An 11,696-nucleotide genomic window follows, 5' to 3' on the forward strand; every position below is an offset into this window, starting at 1 on the left:
GGCGGGGGGGGGGGGGGGGGTACTATCACGTCCTGACCATAGTAAGATGTTATTTTCTATGGTAGAGTAGGTCAGGCGTGACAGGGGGTGTTTTGTGTTTTTCTATGTTTTCTATATCTATGTTTAGTTCTAGTTTTCTATTTCTATGTTGGTTTTTTGGGGATGATCTCCAATTAGAGGCAGCTGGTCCTCATTGTCTCTAATTGGAGATCATACTTAACTAGGGGGTTTTTCCACCTGTGTTTGTGGGTAGTTGTATTCTGTTTAGTCTATGTACCTGACAGAACTGTGATCTGATCATTTTCGATTTTGTTATTTTCTTTAGTGTTCTGTGTCAAAATAAAAAGTCATTATGAGCACTCAACATGCTGCGCTTTAGTCCCCTCGCTACGACAGTTGTTACAGAGATCAAATAACAGACACATTTCAATATCAACTGTTCAGAGGAGACTGCGTGAATCAAGCCTTCATGGTCGAATTTCTGCAAAGAAACCACTACTAAAGGACACCAATAAGAAGAAGAGATGCCGGAGAAGAATGGCATGGCTGACATTTTCACGTGCTCCTAACCAACTGTGTTATTTTGTTCGTTTTTTTGCAATGTTTTGAAAAACAATGTTAACTTATTTTGTACATAATGTTGCTGCTACAGGCTCTAAAGACCGGAAATAACTTCTGGAGATAACTTCTGGACAGAACAGCGAATACTCACCATGGGTTGGAAGAAAATTTTTCCTTTAACCTCTCTGGGGTATGTGGGACGCTAGCATGGATAACGTTTCTTTTCTACCATCAAGTGACGTCCCCGGGAAAAAACGGGGACAAGACAAAACATTCAGAGGACCATTGACACAATGTCCTAAAAACTTAGTTTGAACTGTGACTATCGAACCAAGGCCTTCAGAGGGAACAAAAATCTTTCAATAGCCTACGTTGAATCAAACTTTAAAAAATCTAGAAATTAACAGACAACATAGCATCACTTAATGTGCTGAAATCCTAAGGGGATGGCCAGCAGAGATAGCTGGATGGGATGAGGGAAACCGAAAGTTGGAATCTGGAACTGGAGATGAGTGAGAGTGAAGTGACGGTAAAAATATAAAAAGAAAGAAAGACACTAAAATGGAAGGTTGGTGGTTGGGAGCGAAGGGCGCTGAACCAGTGGCCGTGAGGTTGCTGGTTCAGTTCCCCGAGTTAGCTGGCAGGGGGATCTGTCGATGCGCCCCTGAGCTGGGCGCTTGACCGTGGTCGCTCTGGATGGGAACATCTGCTAGATGACTAAAATGTAATGCAAATGTTGAGCAGCTTCTCTGCAGGTGGATTGTATATTTTAAAAGTCAATAAAAATATGGAAAATGAAAACACCTGCTGCTGCAGCAGCCGTCGTTGCCAATGTCACACTACTACAACACACACTAGCAACTAGCGTGGTAAGATTACAGCTTGCTCTTGCCACTGATTATTTGCTCTTGCTCTCTCAGTACTGATGTGCCTAGACACGTCACTTGTTTTTTTATATACGGTTCCACCCACTGCAGATCAAAATGATGGTGGTTCATTCCACAATCCTGCTCTAATACAGTTGAATGGCAGGGAAAGGGGATACCAAGTCAGTTGCACAACTTTCCACCTTACCGGCTCGAATCAGCGACCTTTTGGTTACCGGCCTAATGCTCTTGTAACCTCTCTGGGACATGTGGGACGCTAGCGTCCCACCCACAGGACACACTATTCAACAGCCAGTGAAATACCAGGGCGACAAATTCAAAATAACAAAAATTGCATATTTCAAATTTCTCAAACATACAACTATTATATCCCATTTTAAAGATACACTTCTCGTTAATCCAACCACATTGTCCGATTTCAAAAAGGCTTTACGGCGAAAGCATAACATTAGATTGTTAGGACAGCGCCGAAACAAGAAAAATCAAACAGCCATTTTCCAAGCAAGGAGAGGCGTCACAAAAACCAGAAATACAGTTAAAATTAATCACTAACCTTTGATGATCTTCATCAGATGGCACTAATAGGACTTCATGTTACACAATACATGTATGTTTTGCTCGATAAAGTTCATATTTATATCCAAAAACCCCATTTTACATTGGCGTGTAATGTTCAGAAATGTTTTGCCTCCCAAAACTTCCGGTGAATGAGCACATCAATTTACAGAAATACTCATCAGTTATTCAAAGAATTATAGATACACTTCTTAATGCAACCGCTGTGTCAGATTTCAAAAAAGCTTTACGGCGAAAGCAAATTTTGCAATAATCTGAGTACAGCGTTCAGACAACAACAACAAGCAATACAGATACCCGCCATTTTGGAGTCAACTAAAATCAGAAATAGCATTATAAATATTCACTTACCTTTGATGATCTTCATCAGAATGCACTCCCAGGAATCCCAGTTCCAAAATAAATTTTTGTTTTGTTCGATAAAGTCCATCATGTCCTAATACCTCATTTTTGTTCGCGCGTTTAGTCCATTACTCCAAATGCAGGAAGCGCGCGCAAAATGTCACGACGAAAAGTCAAAAAAAGTTATATTTACGTTCGTAGAAACATGTCAAACGATGTTTACAATCAATCCGTATGGTCTTTTTATCATAAATCTTCGATAATATTCCAACCAGACAATAGCGTATTCATTACAGAGGAAAAAGAAGGAACGGCACACCTGAATGACCGTACAGTAAACAACTTATTGGCCTCAGGCAGTCCACTTGTTGAGTCAGCTCTTATTCTCTCCCCATTCACAGCAGAAGCATGATACAACGTTCTAAAGACTGTTGACGTCTAGTGGAAGCCTCAGGAAGTGCAAAATGAACACTAAGTCACTGTATACTGTATAGGCAATCACTTGAAAAACTACAAACCTCAGATTTCCACACTTCCTGGTTGGATTTTTCTCATGTTTTTGCCGCCATATGAGTTCTGTTATACTCACAGACATCATTCAAACAGTTTTAGAAACTTCAGAGTGTTTCCTATCCAAATCTACAAAAAATATGCATATCCTACCTTCTGAGCCTGAGTAGCAGGCAGTTTACTACGGGCACGCCTTTCATCCGGACGTCAAAATACTACCCCCTACCCTAGAGAAGTTAACGCGTCTGATGAGTATATACTGCTTTCCCGGGAACAGGCCCAATTCCCCGTAATTTGTTTTCTGAGAAAAAGGGGGCGGAGGTTGGGCTGCCTTCTGAGAATTTGTAGGCGAGCGAGTAAGCCCCCACTGCCATTCGTCCTATTGGACAAGGTGCAATCATTGGAAAATAAAATCGATGACCTATGAGCAAGATTAAACTACCAACAGGACATTAAAAACTGTAATATCTTATGTTTCACCGAGTCGTGGCTGAACGACAAAATGAAGAACATACAGCTGTGTCTATTTGTAAACAACAGCTGGTACACAATATCTAAGGAAGTCTCAAGGTTTTGTTTGCCTGAGGTAGAATATCTCCTGATAAGCTGTAGACCACACTATCTACCTAGAGAGTTTTCATTTGTATTTTTCGTAGCTGTCTACAGACCACCACAGACCGATGCTGCCACTTCTAGTGTCCAGGGACTTTAATGCAGGGAAACTTAAATCCGTTTTACCTAATCTCTACCAGCATGTTAAATATGCAACCAAAGGGAAAAAACTCTAGACCACCTTTACTCCAAACAGAAAGACGCGTATAAAGCTCTCCCTCGACCTCCATTTGGCAAATTTGACCGTAATTATATCCTTCTGATTCCTGCTTGCAAGCAAAACCTAAAGCAGGAAGCACCAGTGATTCAGTCAATAAAGAAGTGGTCAGATGAAGCAGATACTAAGTTTCAGGAATGTTTTGCTAGCAGAGACTGGAATATGTTCCGGAATTCTTCCAATGGCATTGAGGAGTACACCACATCAGTCACTGGCATCATCAATAAGTGCATTGATGATGTCGTCCCAACAGTGACTGCACGTACATACCCCAACCAGAAGCCATGGCAACATCTGCCCTGAGGCAACATCTGCCCACAGGCAACATCTGCCCTGAGCTAAAGGGTAGAGCTGCAGTTTTCAAAGAGCAGGACTCTAACCTGGACGACGAACAATCAAACAAGCAAAGCGTCAATACAGGACTAAGATCGAATCGTACTACGCCGGCTCCGACGTTCGTAGGATGTGGCAGGGCTTACAAACTATTACAGACTACATAGGGAAGCACAGCCAAAAGCTGCCCAGTGACACGAGCCTACCAGACGAGCTAAATTACTTATATTCTCGCTTCGAGGCAAGTAACACCGGAACATGCATGAGAGTATCAGTTGTTCCTGACAACTGTGTGATCATGCTCTCCGCATCCGATGTGAGTAAGACCTTTAATCAGGTCAACATTCACAAGGCCGCAGGGCCAGACGGATTACCAGGACGTGTACTCCGAGCATGCCCTGACCAACTGGCAAGTGTCTCCACTGACATTGTCAACCTCTCCCTGTCTAAGTCTGTAATATCAACATGTTTCAAGAAGACCACCATAGTACCTGTGCCCAAGAACACTAAGGTGACCTACCTAAATGACTACCGATCCATAGCACGCACATCTATAGCCATGAAATGCTTTGAAAGACTGGTCATGGCTCAAATCAACACCATTATCCTAGAAACCCTAGACCCACTCCAATTTGCATACCGCCCTAACAGATACACAGATGATGTAATCTCTATTGCACTCCACACTGCCCTTTCCCATCTGGACAAAAGGAACACTTATGTGAGAATGCTATTCATTGACTACAGCTCAGCATTCAACACCATAGTGCCCTCACAGCTCATCACTAAGCTACGGACCCTGGGAGTAAACACCTCCCTCTGCAACTGGATCCTGGACTCCTGACAGGCCGCCTCCAGGTGGTAAGGCTAGGTAACAACACATCCGCCACTCTGATGCTCAACACAGGGGTCCCTCAGGGGTGCATGCTCAGTTCCCCTCCTGTACTCCCTGTTCACTCATGACTGCACGGCCAGGCACAACTCCAACACAATCATCAAGTTTGCCGATGACACAATGGTAGTAGGCCTGATAACCTACAACGACGAGACAGCCTATAAGGAGGAGGTCAGAGACCTGGCCGTGTGGTGCCAGGACAACAACCTCTCTCTCAACGTGATCAAGACAAAGAAGATGATTGTGGACTACAAGAAAAGGAGGACCGAGCATGCCCCCATTCTCATCGGCGGGGCTGTAGTGGAGTACGTTGAGAGCTTCAAATTCCTAGGTGTCCACATCACCAACAAAGTAAGATGGTCCAAGCACACCAAGACACTTGTGAAAAGGGCACGACAAAACCTATTCCCCCTCAGGAGACTGAAAAGATTTGGCATGTGTCCTCAGATCCTCAAAAGGATCATCAGCTGCACCATCGAGAGCATCCTGACTGCTTACATCACTACCTGCTATGGCAACTGCTTGGCCTCCGATCGCAAGGCACTACAAAAGGTAGTGTGTACGGCCCAGTACATCACTTAGGCCAAGCTTCCTGCCATCCAGGACCTCTATACCAGGCGGTGTCAGAGGAAGGCCCTAAGAATTGTAAAAGGCTCCAGCCACCCTAGTCATAGACTGCGCCAAGTCCAGGTCCAAAAGGCTTCTTCACAGCTTCTACCCCCAAGCCATAAGACTCCTGAACAGCTAGTCAAAGGGCTACCCAGACACCTCTTTTACACTGCTGCTACTCTCTATTATCTATGCATTGTCACTTTAACTCTACCTACATGTACATATTACTTAATTACCTCGACTAACCAGTGCCCCTGCACATTGACTCTGTACCAGTACCCCCCTTTTTAAAAACTTTTTAAAGCATTGCTGGTTAAGGGCTTGTAAGTAAGCATTTCACTGTAAGGTCTACACCTGTTGTATTCAGGCACATGTGACAAATAACATTTGATTTGACTTGCTTGGGCCAAGAAACACGAGCAATGGACATTAGACTGGTGGAAATCTGTCCTTTGGTCTGACGAGTCCAAATTTGAACTTTTTGGTTCCAACCGCCGTGTCTTTGTGAGACGCAGAGTAGGTGAACGGATAATCTCCACGTGTGATTCCCACTGTGAAGCATGGGGGAGGAGGTGTGATGGTGTGGGGGTGCTTTGCTGGTGACACGGTCTATGATTTATTTACAATTCAAAGCACATTTAACCAGCATGGCTACCGCAGCATTCTGCAATGATACGCCATCCCATCTGGTTTGCGCTTAGCGGGACAGTCACGTCCTGCCCAGTAAAAGGGGTTATTTGTCATTGTAGTTTGGTCAGTGCGTGGCAGGGGGTGTTTGTTTTGTTTGTTTCGGTGTTTTTGGTTTAGGTTCTATGTTTTCTATTTCTATGTCTATATCTAGTTTTCTATTTCTGTGTTGGGTTTTTGGCAATGACCTCCAATTAGAGGCAGCTGGTTGTCGTTGTCTCTATTTGGAGGCCATATTTAGTTGTGTTTGTTTCACTTGTGTTTTGTGGGTGGTTATTTTCTGTATAGCCTATGTGCCTTATGGAACTGTTTTCGTTGTACATTTATTTTTGTTTAAGTGGTTTCTTTAAATAAATTAAGTATGAGCACTTTACCCGCTGCGCCTCGGTCCTATCCTTACGACGCCTATGACAGGGACTATCAATTGTTTTTCAACAGGGCAATGACCGAAAAAACACACCTCCTGGCTGTGTAAGGGCTATTTGACAAAGAAGGAGAGTGATGGAGTGCTCTATGAAATGACCTGGCCTCCACAATCACCCGACCTCAACTTAATTGAGATGGTTTGGGATGAGTTAGATCACAGAGTGAAGGAAAAGCTGCCAGCAAGTGCTCAGCATACTGTACGTAGGAACTCCTTCAAGACTGTTGGAAAAGCATTCCTCATGACGCTGGTTGAGAGAATGGCAAGAGTGTGCAAAGCTGTAATCAAGGAAAAGGGTGACTACTTTGAAGAATATGAAATATATTTTGATTTGGTTATTACATAATTCCATATGTGTTATCTCATAGTTTTGTTGTCTTCACTATTATTCTACAATGTAGAAAATAGTAAAAAATAAAGAAAAACCCTTGAATGAGTAGGTGTGTCCAAACTTTTGACTGGTACTGTATATATATTTTTTTGTTTTTCTGGGGGCGTTGCAGCACAATCAGTACCCCTACTTCACGCGGCTATGCAAATATGCTAAAATATGCTTAAAAAACAAAACAATTACAGGACGAAATGACACCATGTCTATACTTAGTTTGAGAAAAACTAAGGGATAGGCTGAGTTATTGACAAATCAAATTTCAGATTTTACGTGTCCATTTAAACCACTGTAAATAGTTGCTTATCAACTTGAAACGTGTTGTCGCTATCATGGATGTCCTTAAAATGAACCTCACTGAATTTGGTATTGACATCTAAAACAAGGAAATGATTGGCAACATTCTTTGCAGATGTAACGCTAAAGCTCAAAATCATATGCAATAATCTTCACCTCATGAAACATATGTCTGATTAACTCCAGACTGCTTTGTTATCCAACTGATCTTGTGTACTTTCTGTTATCCTGTGAACCCAGTTGAAGTTGGAAGTTTACATACACTTAGGTTGGAGTCATAAAAACTTGTTTGTCACCCACTCCACAAATTTCTTGTTAACAAATTATAGTTTTGGCAAGTCGGTTAGGACATCTACTTTGTGCATGACACAAGTAATTTTTCCAACAATAGTTTACGGACAGATTATTTCACTTACAATTCACTGTATCATAATTCTAGTGGGTCAGAACTTTAAATACACTAAGTTGACTGTGCCTTCAAACAGCTTGGAAAATTCCAGAAAATGATGCCATGGCTTTAGAAGCTTCTAACAGGCTCATTGACATAATTTGAATCAATTGGAGGTGTACCTGTGGATGTATTTCAAGGCCGACCTTCAAACTCAGTGCCTCTTTGCTTGACATCATGGGAAAATCAAAAGAAATCCGCCAAGAGCTCAGAAAAACAATTGTAGACCTCCACAAGTCTGGTTCATCCTTGGGAGCAATTTACAAATGCCTGAAGGTACCATGTTCACCTGTACAAACAATAGTACGCAAGTATAAACACCATGGGACCACGCAGCCGTCATACCGCTCAGGAAGGAGATGCGTTCTGTCTCCTAGAGAGGAACGTACTTTGGTGCGAAAAGTGCAAATAATCCCAGAACAACAGCAAAGGACCTTGTGAAGATGCTGGAGGAAACAGGTACAAAAGTATCTATATCCACAGTAAAACGAGTCCTATATCGACATAACCTGAAAGGTCACGAAGCAAGGAAGAAGCCACTGCTCCAAAACCGCCATAAAAAAAGCCAGACTACAGTTTGCAACTGCACATGGGGACAAAGATCATACTTTTTGGAGAAATGTCCTCTGGTCTGATGAAACAAAAATATAACAATTTGGCCATAATGACCATCGTTATTTTTGGAGGAAAAAGGGGGATGCTTGCAAACCGAAGAACACCATCCCAACTGTGAAGCACGGGGGTGGCAGCATCATGTTGTGGGGGTGCTTTGCTGCAGGAGGGACTGGTGCACTTCACAAAATAGATGGCATCATGAGGTGGGAAAATTATGTAGATATATTGAAGCAACATCTCAAGACATCAGTCAGGAAGTTAAAGCTTGGTCACAAATGTGTCTTCCAAATGGATAATGACCCCAAGCATACTTCCAAAGTTGTGGCAAAATGGCTTAAGGACAACAAAGTCAAGGTATTGGAGTGGCCATCACAAAGCCCTGACCTCAATCCTATAGAAAATTTGTAGGCAGAACTGAAAAAGCGTTTGCGAGCAAGGAGGCCTAGAAATCTGACTCAGTTACACAAGCTCTGTCAGTAGGAATGGGCCAAAATTCACCCAACTTATTGTGGGAAGCTACCCTCAACGTTTGACCCAAGTTAAACAGTTTAAAGGCAATGCTACCAAATACTAATTGAGTGTATGTAAACTTCTAACTCGCTGAGAATGTGATGAAAGTAATTAAAGCTGACATAAATCATTCTCTCTGCTATTATTCTGACATTTCATATTCTTAAAATAAAGTGGTGATCCTAACTGACAGGGAATTTTTACTAGGATTAAACGTCAGGAATTATGAAAAACTGAGTTTAAATGTATTCGGCTAAGGGGTATGTAAACTTCCGACTTCAAATGTATATTTCTGTTTGTGATGTATGTCTAAACTTTGTCTCTTAATCTGTTTCTCATGGTCATCTACAATGAAACAAGTCTACATGTTTTTGTTCCACTTGGCTGTAATTGAAAGTTCTTCAGTCTGTCCAAAGACCATGATGCCTCCTCATGGGAATCCAAGATATCTCGGTTGGCTGTTTAATCCAATCTCTTTCAGTAGAGTCTATGCATATCTGATTCTAACAGTCATGGCCTATGACCGGTATGACTCTATTTGTAAGCCCTTGCAGTACCACACCATCATGACCCCTACTAAAGTCAACCTGTTGTTGGCGGTGGTATATATCGTCCAAATTCATAGATGCAAGGACTGACCATCCACGATATCAAAATCAGAGTTTTAACCATGTTTTGAGTCTATACAGTGTTTGTTTTCAGTTGTATTGTTTATAAGCAATGGAGTGAAACAAGCTTATATTTTGGGTTCTTATGGGGTAAGACAGTTGACTAAGCCCATGAGGCATTCATAAGTTATATTTTTCAAGAATCAATGGGTGTATATCATTCTTTTAAAAGTTTGAAAATGGGTTAGCAAGATTGCCCATTTAAGAGAAGCAAAATAATTGGAATACAGTCAAACAAACACAACACCTCCCTGATCTCAAATGAAGTGATACAAATACATCCTTAATTAATGCCATTGGGTGACATCTCTCTAAGACATTGCTTTAATTTGGAAAATACTAAAAATACTCATGTCAATTATGATATGGTGAAGGTATAAAAAAGGCTAAAATGTATCATGCCAGCCAACATCTTACTTGGAAGACTGTTCATTTTAGAATGTTCTCATCTTCATCAAATTCATTCTGTCAACCCCTTACACCAACTCTAGTGTACTAATCTGATGGTAACTATTTTGACATTTGCACATTTTCAAAACGTTTATTTTATTAATGCATTATATTTATGTAAAATTGTCTGATAACTTCTGATTATTATTGTCTTTTACTCAGTAAATATGAACCAAACTATCTTACATAGCACTGTTTTTTTCACTGCGTATGGACCTCCAGGCCCAATCAACTACACAGCTTTTTTCTTAACATTTTTGCTTTTCTTCATTACAATATTTTCCAACATCAGTCTCATGCTTGTCATCTACTTAGAATCACGCTTACACAAGCCCATGTACATATTTCTGTTCAACTTGGCGGTGAATGGACTGATTGGGTGTTTATCCGTCTGTCCGAAGATCATGGACAATCTTGTTAATGACATAAAGGACATATCTCACAAAGGTTGTTTATTGCAGGTGTTTTTCAGCAGTGTATATGCATCGTGTGCTTACGTTATTCTAGCAGTGATGGCTTATGACAGGTTTGTCTCCATTTGTAAGCCATTGCAATATCATAGCATTATGACTCCTTCTAAAGTGAAGATGTTGGTAGCCTTGGTATATTTTATTCCCATAACCATGCTTGCTTTTCAAATGTTTATCACTTCTAGGCTCCCTGTGTGCAGCTACAACATCAATAAGCTATTTTGTGATAACTTAGCAGTTGTTAAACTCTCCTGTGTTGAAAGTGCACTGAGTAACCTATATGGTATATGTATGATAGCAAGTCTAGTGGTTTTACCTTTCGTGTTAGTTGTGCTCTCATACGTCAAAATATTACTTGTTTGCTTGAAAGTCTCAAAGGAGTCACGAAAGAAGGCTTTTAATACTTGTGCTCCACACTTGATCACTTTCATCAACTTCTCTACAGCCATCCTTTTTTCTGTTGTTTACAACAGGCACAGCACAGTTAGCAAGGAGGTTAATGTATTAATATCAGTACAGTTCATTCTTTTCCCACCACTGGTACACCCTATCATATATGGTATTAGGACCAAGGAGATCAGAACATGTATTACAAAAATAATAAGAACAAGAATCTTTCCTGACTCTCTTAATTTTCCTCATCTAAAATCGGAACCTAAACTGGTACCAATTATGACTTTAGATGGTACAGCAACAGGGCAAGGGTTGCCGGTTTAAATCCCAGGTCTCACAAGAAGTTACGACAGAATGTGAGCCGCCAGAACTGAATGTTTTTATCATCAACCGAATCGCTTGTTTCTCCTTTGTATTGCATTTTATTTTTGTGAATTATTATGCATTTTGTTAAGTCTATTTTAATGTAGGAAAGTCAAATAAGGGATGCTGCTGTGTCGTTGACCCAATGTCCTTCTACTTTGGCATGTCAGTGGTCATGTACGTGTGTTTCAGGGGGGTTGGAGAAAGAGAAAAAGGATGTAAGGATGCAATAAGTTCTGTTTCCACAAATGGGCAGTAAAGTATTCTTCTAGACATGACGGATCTAGTAGATCCTTTTTATATTTTCAAGAAATGTGAATTAGAAAGTAAAATAAACAAATCATTTCCTGTAAAAAAAGGGATGTATGCATTTTCTTGATCAAACAGTTGATTAATTTAGTCATCCTAAAATAAATATAACTATTATTGCAATATTTA

At 41.0% G+C, this 11,696-nt stretch overlaps 1 protein-coding gene across 1 annotated transcript; it reads left to right on the top strand.

Moving 5' to 3' along the window:
• The first annotated feature begins 10,199 nt into the window (after nucleotides 1-10,199).
• On the top strand, nucleotides 10,200-11,219 carry LOC106612764 (olfactory receptor 52K2). The gene has a single exon (XM_014214239.3). The coding sequence runs from the start codon at nucleotides 10,200-10,202 to the stop codon at nucleotides 11,217-11,219; it is 1,020 nt and encodes a 339-aa protein (XP_014069714.2).
• Nucleotides 11,220-11,696: the final 477 nt, after the last annotated feature.

This window comes from Salmo salar, chromosome 09, assembly GCF_965601325.2.
Source record: "Salmo salar chromosome 09, fSalSal1, whole genome shotgun sequence".
Classification (NCBI taxonomy): domain Eukaryota; kingdom Metazoa; phylum Chordata; class Actinopteri; order Salmoniformes; family Salmonidae; genus Salmo; species Salmo salar.